Source organism: Budorcas taxicolor, chromosome 4, assembly GCF_023091745.1.
Source record: "Budorcas taxicolor isolate Tak-1 chromosome 4, Takin1.1, whole genome shotgun sequence".
Classification (NCBI taxonomy): domain Eukaryota; kingdom Metazoa; phylum Chordata; class Mammalia; order Artiodactyla; family Bovidae; genus Budorcas; species Budorcas taxicolor.
The window spans coordinates 13,929,707-13,948,324 of record NC_068913.1 but is presented as its reverse complement, the minus strand read 5'-3'; the positions used below and the strand labels follow the sequence as shown (position 1 = coordinate 13,948,324).

General features: G+C 39.4%; 1 protein-coding gene across 2 annotated transcripts in view; it reads left to right on the top strand.

The window, feature by feature from the left end:
• Window positions 1-18,618, top strand: part of SGCE (sarcoglycan epsilon) — a 67,740-nt gene that overhangs the window by 4,050 nt on the left and 45,072 nt on the right. Inside the window, exon 2 of one of the 2 annotated variants that reach the window (XM_052638656.1) lies at window positions 12,863-12,970. The exons of the other annotated variant lie outside the window; for it this stretch is intronic. Coding sequence (XP_052494616.1) covers window positions 12,863-12,970 — 108 coding nt within the window. The remainder of the gene's footprint in view (window positions 1-12,862; window positions 12,971-18,618) is intronic. 2 annotated transcript variants of the gene reach the window in all.

Sequence of the window (18,618 nt, the reverse complement as noted above, 5' to 3'; positions counted from 1 at the left end):
AAGCCACAAGCAGCACTGCAGAATTGAAAAACGAAAACTAGTGTTTCTAAAGATCAACAAGTCTTTTCAAGTGACTGGGTTTCCTGATTGGGGTTTTCAGGATGGTAGAATCAGATAGAGGCTCGATGCTCTTAGAGTTGTTTCACGTGAATGGCTTCTGAACAGCTTCCACGCACATTTCTGTCTAAGCAAAATTCCGGGGACTTCAGCTTTTCAAACAATGTAACTATAATAAAGACCGTATTGAATAAAAAAATAGTCTCCACAGTCTGACAGAACAAACATTTGCATTGATGTGCCTTCCCTTCTAGTCTTTGTTCCATGTGCATATGTATTTTCACTTGACTCTTAATTTTCATGTGTGTAGATTTTTTACACTTTGCTTTGAAAGATAAGCGAATCTTACTTTCAGCTAAGCATTTGTCAAGGCTTTTCGGAGGCTCTCATATGTAAGATGCTGTACAGACAAGCAGGATTGCTTTGTGAGCCTGGGGCAATCCGTGTTGGTTACTGGGTTTGGGTCTGGGAGTGGTCCTAGGTGAAGGATCACAAGCCTTTGCCCTTGGTCTTCTCTTTTTCAACATTTTTATGGATAACTTTGATGAAGTTCTAAGACGCTTGCATTAAAATCCATCGTTGACTTCAAAAAAGTCTATTACAAATAGATAACAGAATTGAGAGTTAATATGGTTTAAGTAGGCTGCAGTGCTATTCAGAAATATATTTTGTAGCAGTAAATGCCTCATAATTCTTTGGCTTGTGTAAAGGAAGGAGATGACTTTATATGGTAGCAGTTTTTGAGAAGAAGGACACTTAATATGAACCAGTGGCATGGTGTGGCTGCAAAATTTAAAAAAAAAAAAATCAAATTTAGATTCCAGTAACAGTATAGTGTCCATATGTCACAGAAATTAATAGTAGCCTGCTCTAATTAACCACATCTGTAGTACTGTGTCCATTTCTGGCTGTCACGTTTAAAGAGAGACATTGACAAATCAGACAACTTCCAGAATAATCCGTGGGGACGGTGAGGGATCTGGCAATCTTGTCATAGGAGGTATCCTCAAAGGGTCTGGAAACGTTTAACTTAAAGACTAAAAGTAGACATGAACTCTCTTCTGTTTGCTTCAGAAAGCAGAAGCAGCTGTAGTGGGTGAAAGCGAGAGATGGGTTTCAACTTGAGACCTTTCTAACAGTGAAGCTCGAGAAGGGAATCAGCTTAGCACCTCTACTTGGTCTCTTATTTTCAAGGGTCAGAAATATTTATCTTTCTTGCAATGAATATTTAATTTGAGGCCATGATAACATTTTAGTGCAGGACAGCAAAGATACACTGATATTGCGGTGTAAACATTTTATTTTTTCTGATCAACTGTCTAAAAGAGTAGTCCTGTGTGATGCAGGTTGATTTCTTACAACTTGAAAACAGCTGCAACTGGACATTTTAACGCATCCTTTCCTCCCTTCTCATTTCATTTCAAATGTGAAAATCTGAGAACTAAAGTGGCTTTCAGTTGCTTCCTGAAGTTGTTCCTTCCCTGGTGTTTCTCGCTGCGGGTGCCCGGGGGGCGCCCTGGGTTAAAGGGGAGCAGGCTGCTGCCAGCCGCTGATACAGGACAGCTGAGCCCTACGCTGCTAGAGCCTCTTACCCAGGGGAAACGTGAGGCCATCCTTCTTCCTTCTGCAGTCCCCTCTTCTATGTCCTTGTAATACATAACAGTTACAATTTTTAGCTTTTCACTCCAAAAGAAAACCTTTCAATCAAAAGTAGGCCGCTGACCTTGTGCTCTTTTAACTCCCTTTGAAGTGAGCCTGGTTCATCACTGCCCTAGGAGCACCGGCTTCATGTCTCAAACATGTCTTGGGGCAGATTTTCTTTCCACCTGCCTGTGGATTGTTTATTTTGATTACTATCTCCAACTGTGAAAATGTGATTGCTCAATGTTCCTTAGTGAAGTAGGCACATAGGACCTCAGTTCTAAGAAGTGATAAGCCCGACACGTCTCACTCCATGGTGATGATTTTTATGCCTGTGAGTGACCCTTGAAAACTTAAGGGGATTCTGATGACAAATGTGAAGAAAGAAGACACCATTCTTCAGGCATCTTTTAAAATCAACGTTGTCACCCTTCTTTTACTCCTGTCCCTTCTCCCCACACCCAGAACTTTCTCCTCCACTCAGATGGTGAGGTCAGAGATATGGTCTCGAATCCTGAATATGTGAAGTGTATTTTTAATGTTAAACACATTCTCTTCTTGTTTTCTCTATCTTATATAAAAGTGTAATGCACTTCTGTGGGATTGTAGTAATATACTGGGCAGCTTTCGATGGCCGATGGCCCGGCTCCCAGTTGTTGAAGATGCCACAGGCGTTCCTGAGCTGAGCTCATGTTTCCGAGCGAGAGAAATGCTCAAAGCTTGAGTGCTTGCCTTGTCAACGCTCGTGCACCTGATCTGCAGGCGGCTACTTGCAATTCCTTGAATGCAGTACTTGCTCCTGCTGCTCGGTTTGGGAAGTAAATAATCCCCGGTGTTTAAATTTTAAAACTTCAGGAAGTTACCTTGGGAAATAAGCAGGTTGCTGCAAAACATGTACTGCTGGTATACTTGTTAATGTTATATTCTTGCCAAACTCAATGTTAGAAAAATGCTGTTTTCTTCTTGGGTCACTTTGGTAAAAATCTTATGTTTTATGTCTTCATCCGAGAATTCCTATGCAGTGTCTATGCAATAGTGTTTTAAATGTGTTTCATCACTTTAAAAGCACCCATCTTTAGCATGTCTCATTTTCTAGTTAATTGCCTTGGACTAATCAGGTTTTTTAGACTAGCTCTTTGGCATTCTGTACCACGGATATTGCCCCGGCTTATGTTGTGACACAGAAGGCAGACATTTCTCTTTTCTGACAAATGAAACCTCATTTCAGAAATGTTTAGGAGTTAGGCAGCTCCAGTGTAAATTCTTTCCCATTCTTTAGCTTTCCACTCATTCACTTGGTCACCACTTTGATTCTTATGGAGATTTGGAGTTCACTGTCAATTTGAAAGAAGAGATCACAGTTAATTTTGCTATAGCAGTTAAAGTGAAATATTTTAGTTCTCTGGGATTTCTGCAGCAATAGGCACAGAAGTAAAAGTTGATTTCTTGTTTTTTTACCTTGGAATGCAGAGGGAGAGAAAACTTAGCCCCAAGGTTTTTCATTTTTCTTTTCTTCTTAGCAAATTGGTGTTCCTCGCTGTGCAATAAAATGACAGTGGCTTTTCTCTCCTCTGAAAGAGTTAATCGATGTAGCGCTTTAACATCTTTCATCTTCTGTAGTTACAGAGCTGATTCTAATCAAAGGCCAGTACTGCCGAAGGAGAAACAGAACAGGCTGCTACATGTGCTTATCAAGATTTGAGATATATGTTATTTTTGTCTAGCCATTGAAATTCTAGGAGTTTAGCTTACAAAGATACTCCTTTAGGTGATGAAAAATAAAAGTATAAGGATGTTTATATTGATAGTAGTCAATGAAAAATTAGATAAAATAGTGGCTCCTCGTACTAGTACTTCTTTTATTCATTTATTTTTTGAGTGTTGACTGGTTTTGAGACTGTGTTAAATGCTGTGGAATACACGGTCCTAGATGAGGGAACTTTTATACTAGGGTGTTGACAAAGATTAATCAATCACACATATCAATGTGCTCTTAGAACTATGCTAAGTGTTACAAATATTCATAGAATTTCTAAGCAGGGGATTTGGCCAGTCAGGGACATTTAAGGAAGGCTTATCTGAGAAGGTGCTCAGACCTGAAGGATGAGTAGATGGGAGTGAGGTGAAGAGGAGAGGTGTACTGGAGGTCAAAGGAAGAGCTCTGTAGAGGCTCTGTAGCAGGGTGCCCTAGCAAACAGGAGGTGCTCTAGAAAGTCCAGTGAGATTGGTGCCCGGGTAGAAGGGGAAGCACGGTATGAAGAGGCTGGGTGTGGGGGTCAGGGAGCAAATTTTGCTGGACCTTGTTAGGCTACCTTAAAGAGTGTAATCTTCATCCTACAATCTGAAACCTACCTCTTTGGAGGGCTTTAAGCAGGACTTGATCAAATTTGTGTTTCAGAAAGAGCACTTTGCATTGTGATGAAAGGATTGGGGGGGTCAGGATAGAAGCAGTAGTTCCAAGTCTACATTAGTAATCCGGAGCAGAGAGGAATAGACTTATCTCCCTTGCTAGAGTGGAGGTGGGCAGATGAAGCATGTTGAGGGGTAGACAGCGACAGGAGTGGGCCAGGGGGTGAATTTTGGGCAGAGAGTTACCAGAGATGCTTTCGCTAGGAAAAAAAATCAAGGATGGTTTCTAGATTTCTGTTGTATTCATGAGAATGAATGGTGATGCCATTCTCAGGATAAGGAATGCTGGAAGAAGACCAGACTTTAAGGGAAAGATCAGGAGCTTGAGGTGATGATAAATAAATTACAATTGAGCCGCAAAGCGTAAAGCTATACAGTCTTAAAATGTGATGATATGTAAACATGTCAAGATATATGCTAGGGAAAAAAAGTGTGATCACATCATGGAAAGAAAAGCATGGTATGTGTGTGTTTACATGTGTTTGTGTACAAACATACATTTATATATGCATAGAATATGGAATGATGTGAGGACTGTTGAGAGGGGATACCCTCAGCAGTGGCGTTGGAGGGACAGCAATAGATATGTAGGAAGGAGCTTTTGTATTTCATACCCTGTTGGTTATCTCTTTGGATGTATTACAGTGAAAATGTGAGGCTTCTATAATAAAGAAAAATAATGACAGTTTCAAATGAACACTCATTATTACTGTATTACTATGTCTTTTTATTTTGGACAGAATTTTTGCCTACAGTTTTACTTCCTGAGCCCAGTCGCTCTTACTGCTTTGCCTTTTAATTCTTTCCCACTAGATTGCAGTGTTAGGCTAGATTTCAGTTTGTGTGGTGTTTTGTATTCTACCTTTCACTAATTTTAATAATTTCGAAACAGTCCATCATTTTGCAGATGGGGACATTAAATTGTTATGCATAGAACTATTGCATGTTTTATGTATCCCATTTTCAAGGCTCTCAGTGGTGCTCCTTCTTCCTCTAGTATTTTTGAGATAGAATATAGGTAGTACTGTATCCCGTCAGTGAAAACCCAGTGTGTGTCTTGGTTGGGCTCTTTGAGCAACAGAGTAAAACCACAAAGAGAAGTGGATAACCCTCCCTTCTCCACAAACCATTCTATCAAACCAGCGCTTTTTCTTTGGTTGGAGGTTTCAGTTTTTCTCCGGTTCTGATATGTGTGATGCAGAGTTGAATCTTGTGCCCATGCGGTTTTTGCCTTTGTTGCATTATTTTCTCAGAATAAATACCCAAGAGTTTATGACAGTCAGACAGTACAGATGTCAGTGTAACTTACTTCTCATTACACCTGGCTTTCCTCAGAAGGGTTAAACTGCAGCTCTCCACCAGTTTGCCTTAGCAGATACTGGGAATGAAGACTTGCTAACATGCCATCTTCTCAGCCCTGTGGAGTTTGGAATGGTTGGAACCCCTGGGCGTTTGTCTCGGCTGGAGAGCAGCCTCCAGCGTTTATTCCACTCCACCATACAAATACCATTTTTTCATGTCTCCTGACTGTGAAGGAGAAAAAAAAAAAAAAGAATTCTGTATTCTGTAATGCCAACTGTAGTGACAATGGTTTTTTCATTTGAATGTCTGTTTTTTTAAAAAACAAAACACATGTAAAGAAATCTAAAGTTTCCTTCATATTAAGTGAAGTTTAAGTGTAATAATAACTCATTTTTTGAGAATGTCATCAGGCGCTAGGCATGCTTCTCAGGGTTTTACGTATATTCACGATGTCTATGAGGTGAGCACTGTTTTGTTCTTACCAGATGAGGAAACTGAGATTCAGAGACCTTGAATAACCTGCCCAGTGGACAGAAACTGGGATTTGGATCCCAGGTGCTCTGTCTCCAGAGATGCTGATTTTAAACACTAAACACCAGCCTTTCTGTGTTCTTAATTTTTATTTCACTCTGAAGCCTAAAATCTTACCAAGCTTATGCTAAAATTATGAAATTCTAATAACTTTACATTAAATAATTATTTATGTTCTGCCCTGCCAGGCTGTGCTGTTTTAACAAAGTTTAGAGGCTTCTTATTCCGGCATTCTCGGTTTAAATTCTTGGAGTTATACTTCTCTTAGGAATATTTTTCCTAGACTCCCTTGGAGGTTGGGGTGGACAGTTCTCAGCAAAGCCATTTTTCTCTCCGTAGGTTCCAGCTAACCTTTTAACTTTCTTCTTTTAATGAATTGTTTGTGTCTGTACCTAACATACAGGATTAATTTCCATGGGCATTTCCTCGTTGCTAGCTATTTCTAATCTAGCAGCCAGGGAAAATTTATTTTGTTCTAGAAAGAAAAATAAGTTGAAGAGGACCTACTGGTAATAATAATACTATCTCAAATTACATAAAATATATAGTTCACAAACTGCATCCTCGTTTAACCATTTGGGGATAGTATTGATGAGTAGATGATGGTGTCTTTGCAGTCAGCCAAGAAAGGGGTTCAAAATCCATCTCGGCCTCTTACTAAACATATGATCTGGGATTAAGTCATAAAATTTCCTAGGAGTTCTTATTCTTATTTTAAAATGGAACTAATAATACCTATTTTACATAGTTGATGATGTAGGGATTAAACTAGTTATATAGAAAACTTTTAGTACCTTGCACTTAGCACACAAAACTTGGTAGCCAGGGATAATGTCAGCTAACGTTTTTTAGAGAGAAAAATATAAAAACAAGATTTCAGTATAAGAGACAGTCTACAAAATATTAAGGATAGTTGCATGAAAAAGGGAAGGGAAAACATAGAAGGCAAAGGAGAGACATAATGACATGGGGGACGGTGAGAGAGGGGAAGAGATGAGGGGGGCATGAGCTGTGTATCCCTCCTATGCCTCCCTTTGTGTCCTCGTCTATGCCCCCTTTGAGTGAAATAGGAAAAGAGACAGATGAAACAGTGGGCAGAGAAAGACTTGACAGATTGGTTCTAAGGTAAGTATGTTAATGAGATTACATTTCATTTGGCGTATCCTGCTATTTACTTGAACAGTGATGTCGGACTAAGTTATTATTTATTATTTCTATCCCTTGACATTTTGATTAGATCATCAGCAATCAGTCACTATTCACAACTCTTCAATGGCTTTTATTAAATAGCAAACCCCACCTCCCTAAGTCAGCAAATTATTCAGGTTTGGGAAAGAGTAATGTTTCTTCAGAGAGTGTTTGCCCCCGGCCAGATGAGCTGTACTCATGCTGCTACAAGACTCCAGATGAATCATGGATTCTTAAGACAAACTCTAAGTATTGAATGGTTTCTAGGGAATTTAAGGTTCTGCCAGCCACCATTGCGTTAATTCAGGCTTTGAGGATTTTTGAGAGGGAGCATTGAAGAACTGGTTAAATTGTATACCATGCTATGTTAGCTAATTGTGTGACTGTCTTAGTTTGGGCTTTGTAAACACAAGATTCATTTTATTCTTTGCTTTGTATTTATGAATTAGAGTGAAACTCACATCCAGCTACAACTGTAGCTCATGAACCCAATGAGCACAGTGGAATTCCTTTCAGGATTTTTGAGGATGGTCCATTATCTTTGAAAAGAGTCCAAGAACCAGTCTATACAGGCTGACATTTTTCTTTTTAAACACTGGATTTAATCTTGAACTGTAATGTATAGAATAAATATTTTAAAAATTTGAGCCATATTTTCCCATCCTAACTAAAGAAATTTGTTCTCATAGAAAAAAATAGGGTGATCTTTTTCAATGAAAATCAAAGTTATTAAAATACTAGCTTTTTTTGACCAGTAAATATCCTCCATTTCTTAATGTACAGATTGTAATAATTTTCTTTGTTTAATTTAAATAATCTTTTAGTCAATAAAGAATGAATTTCAAAAAGTTTTTTTTATTAAGCATAAATGAACTAAAGGGGAAATTCAAGATCTAAGGAAGAAGACAATAGTCACCATTATAGAGATTATAATAATTTTCTACACAAGACGTTAGTTGGGTTGATCCATGATCTTGAATGCATAATGAAAAATAGATATTTCAGTATTACTGAGATTGCTCCCTCAAGGTGTGGGACTTGAACCTTTAAGCGGACATGTTACCCATGGTGTTGTGTCTTGCCTTTATTGATACTGTCTGGTGAGCAGAGGCTTAAGAAGTTGTCTTTTTATTGAGATTTATTGGACTGTGGTCTTATGTGGTCAAAGTAGGACTTTAGATGGATCAATGTAAACTTTAAAAAAATGAACATGCGCAAAGCAATGCCAGCCTTCAAATAGAGCCTTATTTGTAAGATGTGTTTGAACTACTTTGTGCTGTGTTCAGTCGCTCAGTCATGTCTGACTCCTTGCAACCCCGTGGAGCATAGCCTGCCAGGCTCTCCAGTCCGTGGGATTCTCCAGGCAAGAATACTGAAGTGGGTTGCCATTTCCTCCTCTAAGGGATCTTCCCTACCCAGAGGTTGAACCGGTGAGTCCTGCATCTCCAGAATTGGCTGGAGGGTTCTTTACTATTGAGCCACCTGGGAAGCCCTTTAAAATATTTCACCCTGCCTCTAATTTTTAACAATTGAAGCACCAATCAGATCTGAATTTTGAAATTTGTCTGTAAAAGTCAAGTAGACTGTACTTATACAGGACCTGGAAAGTATGAGTCATGGCGTGTTGCTTCACCCAGCAAGGGTGTACAGTTCAGCTCAGTTCAGGTGCTCAGTCGTGTCCGACTCTTTGCGACCCCATGAATCGCAGCACGCCAGGCCTCCCTGTCCATCACCAACTCCTGGAGTTCACTCAAACTCATGTCAATAGAGTGGGTGATGCCATCCAGCCATCTCATCCTCTGTCATCCCCTTCTCCTCCTGCCCCCAATCCCTCCCAGCATCAGAGTCTTTTCCGATGAGTCAACTCTTCGCATGAGGTGGCCAAAATACTGGAGTTTCAGCTTCAGCATCATTCCTTCCAAAGAACACCCAAGGGTGTACAATGGCATTAAATCTTATGGGTTTAGTGAGGTTCTGAAAGCCAGAGTGTAAGACTAAAAAAATTCCGTAAACTTAAATTACCCTATTAAATCCTTTAAGCTACTATAAAGTACATATGTGTAGTTTTGTGTATATAACTGAACAGTTACTCTTAGGCAGAGCATGGTCTGAGAACCACTGGACTAGAATAAAGAAAGGAACAAAAGGGGTACTGTGTGGACGCCCACCCCATTCTTTTTTTATGGTGACTTCCCATTCGATGAAGAAGTCTGGAACTCTGACAGTGCCTGCTTGCTTGCAGGAGTTACTCCATTCTGCTGTAGGATCAAGTGTCTGTAACCTTCAGACATGCTAACACATTCTCTTGGTTTTGTAAGGACTGAACTAGACAATTTACATGAAAGCACCTAACTCAGGACTAAGGGATGCAATAGATTTAAATGTAGGTGGTGTTTTTCAGGTCCACATAGATACTCTGTTCTTTGAAGAGTTGTGGAGGAGAATTTGGCCACCTGCTTCCCGTCTGTCTAGGTTGAGATTTCTCACTGCCCGACAGTGACTTACGTGTTCTTGCAAATTGGCTACATCCATGGGCCAGCTGGAGTTAAGATAGAGTGAAGGTTTCAGTAATAAGGCTACCCCTACATCTGGCAACTTTGACACACCTTGGTCGAATATCTTATATACTCTTGGGTTCTGTAAGGCTTCTGTTGGTCTTCTAGAGTTCGTATTTGTGTGTGAGAATCACCTGATGAAATTGTGTAACCCGCTTCAGCTGGGCTCTCCGTGGTGGAATCATGAATATGTGTTTTAAAAGTTTTTGTTATGCATTTGATAGGGTGTGTGAGAATATGTATTTTTAGAGCTGCCCAGATGATTCTTATGTAACCAGCAGGTTGCCTTTGGAACCCAGCAATTAGGAAAAATTGGGGGGTGGGGTATTTTGCCACAAGAGACCATGAACACTTCTGACCCTATTTCATGTTAAATTACTTGGGAAATGACTACGGTAGCCTTCATCTAGATTTAAAAGGACATAACTTCAGTTCTTAGGTGAAAAAACCATTTATTAGGCGAATCAGCTGTGAGATTGATCTTTTAGAAGATAGAAAATTAGCGTACTTAGTTTGCATGATTTAAACATTCAATACCAACCAAGTCATTTATTCACTTGGATGCTAAGGCCTTTGCTTTCCACTCCCAAGTATCACTGAGATGATCACCTGGGGTTTTGTTCAGTTGTTTATTTTTAATAACTTGGGTTTTGAATTGTATTCTCTTTTCATTTTGGAAGGGGACTCGGTATGTCTTGTAATTTAAAGTTCAGAATTTTACTCAAAATTCAGTTGAAAAGAAAAGAAACATTTCATCTCTGATTCAGTAGCGCGAGGAGCCCTTTTACCATGAGGTGTTCTGTACACCCAGCAAATACCTCTGTCTTCACTTGTCCTTACTCTCTGGTTCATAAAGTATTTTCTTTGCTTATATGTGCTTGGTCCCACCTGTTCTAATTTTTCTGGGACGGGGTCTCATCATTTATGCTCCTTTTCCTTACACCTAGCCTCTCTCTCCTCCCTGTGTCTCCTCCTCAGCTTGTAAACACAGTCTGTCTCTGCACACCGAAAGGACCGGCCCTTCTCTCCACCTTGCTGCTCCTCAGTCTGCCGTATCCTGTCACTTCTTTGCTTCCCTCTTCGGGCCAGTATTCCTGAAAGGTTCACTGCACCTGTTGCTTCTGCATCTTGGCCTTCTGCTTCTGTTGCCTCGCTTTATTGGAACTCCACTTTAAGGAGTCACCGCTAACTTCTCCCTTTTCACGTCTAGCAGAGTTTTCTAAGCTCTCATCCTTTTTGACCTTTTCGCAGTCAGTGAGGATGTTGATCACACTCCTTTTTGGCATCTCTTCCGTTAACATATATATTTCACTTCAGGCTCAGTTGACCGCTTTGTCTCTTATTTCTTTGCTGAATCGTCTTGTGTTTTTGCTACGTGAATGTATTTATTAACATGTTCCTCTGCCTTTTTTGTCCCTTTCACTTTTTGTGGATCCCTTCTTGCTCTGTATTTCAGCTCCAGAAGCTAGGGCAGAGGTACGGGGTACACCCAGGGGGATTTGGGGACTGAGCTAAACCCAGAGGGAACGTATCTGAGATGCCTAGAGGAAAAAAAAGAATGAGATGGTGACCCAGTGTTGTAGTTAGGGAAATGGTACCCAGATATCAAGTCTGGAAGATAAGGATGAAGGATGGGAGAGTAAGCAGTAAGGTTGGCAGTTTGGATAATTGGGAACAGGATAGGCAAGTAAGCCAAGAACGTTAACGTGTATCTTCTCTAGATCACTTTGTACCTGACAGTCTAACACATGTTACCTGAGGGCATGATCTCTTTAAGGAAGTACACTGGGGCTTTGGCTTCAGCAATCATTTCTCTGGTGATGAACTTCAAATCTGTATCTGAAGCCTGCATTAGGTTCTCTTATGAACCAGAGCTCTGTTTCCATCTTCCTCTTAGCTGGTTTCACTTAGATATCCAATTGGTACCCCAAATTTGACATATCCCAAATGAAAGTTATCATCTCTCTCCAGAAATGAACTCCTTTTGGGGCTGCCCTGGCGGCTCAGATGGTAAAGAATCTGCCTCCAATGCAGGAGACCTGGGTTCTATCCTTGGATTGGGGAGATCCCCTGGAGAACGGAATGGCAACCCACTCCAGTGTTGTGGCCTGAAGAATCCCATGGACAGAGGAGCCTGGCAGGGTACAGCCCATGGGGTCACAAAAGTGTCAGAAACGAAGAGACCTGTACTCACTCAGTCAGTATAGTACTGTTCTGTGTCATTCTGGGTCAAACATTCAAAGCCATCATTGATTCTTTTTTTCACCCACGTCTAGCAATTTGGAAAGGATTATCAGCATTATCTCCCATGATGTCTCATAACTGGCCCCACCCTTACTCTTCCTTTCTTCAACCCCTGGTTTATGCTGATTGCTACTTTACATTCCAGAGATAGCCCCTATTTAGTGTCCCCTACTCCGGTTCTCTGTCCGTTGCTGCTGGTGTAATGTTTCCCAAACTCAACTATAGATTTAAAAGACACGTTAAAGTTATCGTGACGTTCCTCACCAGGGAAAATTGTTTTCCCTCCAGTAGCAGTTACAGTTTCCACCGCTCTGTGTATATGTGTAACTGCTATACATACACAGTATACTATATATTTCTGTACATGCATATATATATATATATATTTATGTTACATCTCTCTTGTGCGCTCGGCCAGTCATGTCCGACTCTTGGTGGCCCCATGAGCTGTAGCCTGTCAGACTTCTCTGTCTATGGAATTTTCCAGGCAAGAATACTAGAGTGGGTTATCATTTCCTACTCCCCAGGGGTCATCCTGACGCAAGTACTGAAACTGCATCTCTCAGGCCTCCTGCATTGCAGGTGGATTCTCTACCACTGTACCACTTGGGAAGAGGTTATATAGTATATATATATATCTGTACATTACTATATATTTTAATATATGTGTTTCTGTATATGACATATGTATTTCTATACGTGAAGTGTCAGTCCCTCTAGACTGTAAGCTCCTTGGAGGGCAGGAACTGTGTCTTGACCTTGTATCCCCGCATATTCCCTGTATTGACATGCAACAAATATGTATTGAATGGAATTCAGTAGCTTGCTGGGCTGGAAGGAATCTGATCCCAGTTAATAAGCAATAGGTAATCTGTGATAGTCATTTTATTTTGAAATTAATTTCATTTTTTGTGCATTTGTTTCATTCTGAAAAGCTTTTTTATTAAGCTGTGCTGATGGCATAAATGGAACAGTTAAATGGAAGACCAAACAGGCCAACAGTTTTATTATCAGCAGAAAAATGACTGCTGGGAAGAAAGATGGTGAGTTTAGGTTGTAATCTGAAGCCCTTTCGGGGAGCTGGTAAATGTCCGCTTCCAGTAGTCCTTTTGCTTTTTAGTCATGTGTGGATTTTTTTTTTTTTTTTTAATAAGTCAATCTGAAAAAAATTTATTTTCCTAATCCAAAACTTATGATCGTCTGTGTTCTTAATCCATTATTCTCCAGTTTTTTTTTCCTTTGCTGTAGTTCTGCCTTTTTTTAAACTAAAAATAATACCTTGTTTTTAACCTATCCAGTCACTAGCTTGCCACTTATACAATTTATTGCAATGCAGCTGTTGTAACAATTTATTTGTAACATTGAAAACCATTAAGAAGTATGTTTAATATAAATCACTCAAAAAACAGTATTTGCATAACCTTAGAAAAACGGTCATAAAGTCATAAAATATTTTGGCTAATTATCAATGAGTTTTTGAATGATTTTTGTGGCAAAACCAGATTTGTATTTTGCTATTAAATAATTAGATGGCATTTGTTTTCTATTGAAAAGATGTCCTGACCCTGGAATGATTGATTGTCCTTCTAAATTTTTCTTCCCTATCTTTAATGTGTCCATTAGCAATATGTCAGGACCTTTGAAATAATGCATTTCATTAGGGCGAAAAAGACTTACTTAACAATGGAAAGATTAGTTGTTTTAAAAATATCATCATGAGCTTTCGCTTAATATTTCTGGATTATTTGTTTTTACAATCCCTCTTAACTACATTCCTCCCACCCCTTCACCCCCCCCCCCCCCCCCCCGCCGCAAATTTCTACTCTATGTGGTCAGGAACAGTAGCAGAACAGTAGGTTGTTTTCTATGACTTTGGGGAAATCAAACTATCTATTAAAAAACAGCAATTTAAAAATGCTTTGGAAAAAAACATAAAAATAAATAAAAATACTTTGAAAAAAATAGGAATTTTTTGTGATAAAATGGACTTACTGCCATATAAGACTTTCTTGGAATTTATAGGAGTGATTCCTGGCTTACCTCATTTTCTTCTTACATTTCTGAGTTGGGGGTCACTAAGTTTTTTCCAGATAACATCAAATTATTCCTCAGCTGAAATCTTCTACTCCCAGATCGGTTTCACAGTAGGACCAAGGCTCCCAGGATCTCTTCTGCTCTTTTGTCTTTGAAACAAACCCATGAACACCTTTGCGTGTTTAAGGAATTTTCGTCTCTAATATCTAAAAGAAAACAGAGTTTTGTGACAGTAACTTCTCATGGAGAGTTCGCAGAAATTTGTTTTAAAAAGCAGTAGATGCGCTTTTTCTAGGATCTAAGCGATTTGTCCCATAGCCATTTCCCCACACCCTCCTTAGATATTCTCAAGGGATTTTCTCTATTTCTTTCAAGGGATTCATTTCTGAATACTTGATCTGCGTGTGTGTTGGCTAAGTCACTTCAGTCGTGTCCGACTCTTTGCAACCCAGTGGACTGCAGCCCGCCATGTTCCTCTGTCCTTGGGATTCTCCAGGCAAGAATACTAGACTGGATTAGCTTGCCGTCCTCCAGGGGATCTTCCTGACCCAGGGATCGAACCGGCATCTCTTACGTCTCCTGCATTGGCAGGCAGGTTCTTTACCACTAGCACCACCTTATCTGGTTGTTCCTTAATCAAGCTGAGGGCCTTCAGCTTCTTCCACACATCCACTCTTCCTGTTTCCTAATCTTTCTAGTTAAAAGAAAACTTATAACTAGTATTCAGAACTTATAACTATACGATGCCCCAGATTTGGCATCGTATTTCTATTCTGTCATCTCCCAAGGATTTGGGATCTGCCCTGATTCCTGCTGCTTCACATGAAATCACCAAAACCCTGCCTCTGGACTTCACACTGTTTTGCACACCTGCAGCCTTCTTTTCCCCTTTCTTTGGTTTCTTCTTTTTAACTTGGATGTCTAGACTCTCTGTCCTCTTTTCAGCATGTCACTCCATTCCTGTTCGATTTTCTATAGATAACTCTCACCTGCTGTTAAGCTCAGTTGAATCCTCCACTGTGGTCGTATTCTTAGTGAAATATACGATTCCAAGGCTTTTACCGTCACATTTTTTAGAATCTCCAAGAGATCCTTATCTCTTCCTACTTCAAGCTTCATGTTCCCACTGGCCCTCACAATGATTTTCTCCTTGGAACCTGAGCCAGAACTATAGTTCTCAAAATAGAAATGATCAATACATCTTGAATCTACCAGTTCCGTTTTCCACGTTCTCTTATTTCCCCAGTTTCTCTTGAACTCACTCTTTAGCTTTTTCTCCCTTCCTGGTGTCCTCCTCTGATTTAAATCCTGTTATTATAGTTCTGCATTATTAAAATATCTATATGCACCAAGCACTGGGTTTACTGTAGTGTGGGGTATAATAATGGACAGCCACCAAGTGTATTACCTTATGTTATCAAAATCAACAAAATGCATAACTACCACCAGTTCAAGTTCTGGCTCTTCCTCTTTCCTCAAGTCCTGTAGGCTTGAACCTGTCACTCAGTCTCTCTGGGTTCAATGTTGTTGACTCTAAAACTGGAGGACTGAACTTGTTTTTATGGATGCTAACTCTGATTGGTATTAACTAGCAGGAATTCTGGGTTGAGTAGAATGCTGAGGCCATATCCAAATAGGAAGTAGCGCAATGATCTGTCCCTTAGTAGAGAAAGGTGTTTGGCACATCCCGACAGGATGATATATAAAGCCCTTTTCAATTGCAGTGTTCTATGTGACCAAGCTTATTGATTACCAATTAAAAATGTTTTGCAATCACTTTCCAGCTGACATTTATGAAAAAAATAACAACAGAACAAACAAACACACGTGATCTTTCAATGGAAAAATCAAGATATTTAACTCCATGTAGAAAAATGGTTTTAGTAAGTGGCTTTGGTTGGGGAGGAAAAATCTCAGGAAGAAACCTTTCTGTTTTTTGTAGAAAAAAGATCCAGGTAGTGGTTTCTTTTCTACCTCATGTAAAGAAAAGTGGTCCTATCTCTTAGAGGAATGACGTTTGAAAAGGCAATTTAATGCCTTCCCGTTGATGAATTCTATAGCCCAAGTGTGGACTGTCTGGGACTGAAATAAAAACAATAGCTGACCACTGCTGAATGGATGATCTTCAGGACTTTGATGTTGAGTAAACTCAAGGGGTGAAGGGCAGACTGCCGAGAAAAGCTTTTGATTCTAAGCAAAGATTTATAAAGCTGGACTGATAAAACACACAGTAACGTTTAAAGAGGGAAAAAAAAAAAGCAAAACAGGTTGTATACCAGCTGGATATTGATGCCTTTCAAAATATTTTTCTATAGACATTTTCTGGTTTAATAATTAAATTCCAATTAAACTATAGAGATAACGCATTGAAAAATAAATTAGGGAGAAAACCATAGATATATCAGGCTCTGAAAACCCTAGAATGAGTTCTCTTGATGCAGAGATAGCAAAATGGAATTCATCTCTTACAATCAATTCTGATTAATCGGTAGAAGCTTCTTGGAGTGCTGTGTATACAGGGCTCTGAGCCTCATAAGGAGCTTTTAGATATTAAAACTATAAAAGAAGGCTGCTGCTGCTGCTAAGTCGCTTCCGTCATATCCGACTCTGTGCGACCCCATAGATGGCAGCCCACCAGGCTCCCCCGTCCCTGGGATTCCCCAGGCAAGAACACTGGAGTGGGTAAAGAGAAGACAAGGGTTGTTTTTTCTATCAGCACTTATAGTTCTCAATTATCAGCAAAGCTCATACAGTAAAATAACTTTTCAGCGATTGTATTTTTGTGTAACTTTCTTTTTTAATAATAATCCAATTCTTCACTTTAGCAGAGAAGTGTCTCTTCTATAAGTAGGATTTTGAGGAATTGGGAAATTTAGTTGCTTAGGCAAAAGTTTATTTGAGAAGCTGTACCAGGTAAGTGGCTATTCAGTATTATCTTTGTATCTTAAACATATTTAAAAGTCGTCTTCATCATTTTTATCCAAAGTTTTTTTCAAATAATATTTACTATTAAAGCAGTACTGTGAACATCTGAAAAACATTTAGTCTTATTTAACTAATTTGCACTCGGTTAAGGCACCCTTGTCATGCTTCCCAGTGAGTAGCTTACAAGATAGGCAAATTAACAAAATTGAAATGCTCTTGTAAATAGGCTTCAATTTCTTATTAATAAATTACTTATTTTAGTGTGTTATAATCTTAGACCGATTTAGCTATTGCTAAGGGTAATAGATCACTTAATCAATAGTTCTCTTTGTTTAAATTGTGCAGTGTATTTCCCACCCAGCAAATATGTAAGAAATTATTTTATAGAGCACATTAAATCCATTCATTTTGATTTGACAGTTTGTTTATGTAACATATAGATTAAATAAAGGCTTTCTATGGTACACTTTTTTTTTTCTGAATATATTTAATATGTAGAGTTTATGCTGCCATCTCCTCAAATCATGGCTGGCTCCCAATTATACTAAGATCATCTTTTCAGAATATACTGTGTCAACGAAGAATCGGGAACCGCAAAAGGGTCTCTGGGTTGCTAAAAGAGACGTGGCAGATGCAGGCTTCTTTTTTTCAGCTCTAACAGAGCCTTGTGAGTGCTACGACAGTACAAATTTGTTCTTACTTTAACACGCAATCCCACCTCATTTGGTAGTCTGGTTTCTAAACCTGCAGTGGATTAATAGCCGCAAATTAGAAGGCCCAGAGAAGCAGTTAGAGGAAACATTACTGACAGCAATGAGAAATGACAGCTGACAGCTTGTCTACAGATGAGAAAACAGAAAATCTATAAAATGCACCACCTCAAAACGCATTAGCAGACAGCTACCTGCTAAGCACTAGCATGATCGGTAAATGGCAAGGCAACGAAACAGTCCGTAAGAGCGTCATTGTATAATAGAGCGGAGTGCAATAATTGATGTGCTAAATGATCTTATACCCATAATGAAAAAGGATCGACCACCAAGTACTTTAGAAAACTCAGCTCTCTAAAATGTTTCCCTTCCTTGGGGTTCCTGGTAAACTGAGAATTTACCATATTCTCTTAAACCGCAAAAAAAAAATGAGAAGATCATGTAAGTGGACCTTTGAAAGTGATTAATTTGTTGATAAGCATTCTATGAGAGAGAGATCAACATAATAGCTGCCTAATAAAGGTCACCTCGATGTGAATACTCACAATCCTTTATGACTTCTTAAAGATTTCAGAGGAAAGGAGGCTTTAAGGTTTCAATCTAGCTGAGACTTGGTCCCACACTCAGCAGCCAGTTTATAGTCATCTCCTCCTTGATGCAGACAAAGGGCTTGTAAATGTTCTCTGGACTTTTTTGTGGAGAGTGGACTTTAGATATGTCTGTGCACATGTATATGCCATTAAAAACTCATTTTGATAATTGTGAAGTGTCATGCTCTAGATTTGTTGGCAACGTATCACCTCACTCCTTTCAGATTTGATGTTTGGTTAACACATGCAGATTTGCGTTTGTTTTTAAGTAATTATAAATAAGCGCACAAATGTGCTCCCTCCTATTTTCATCTCAGTGTTGCTCCCATGGGGAGAAAATTTCAAATGGACTATTAATAAAGAAAGACAGGATGCTGTTTAGCTAGCATGAGGCCCACTTTATTGCTACTGCCATCACTGTTATTTGGTTCT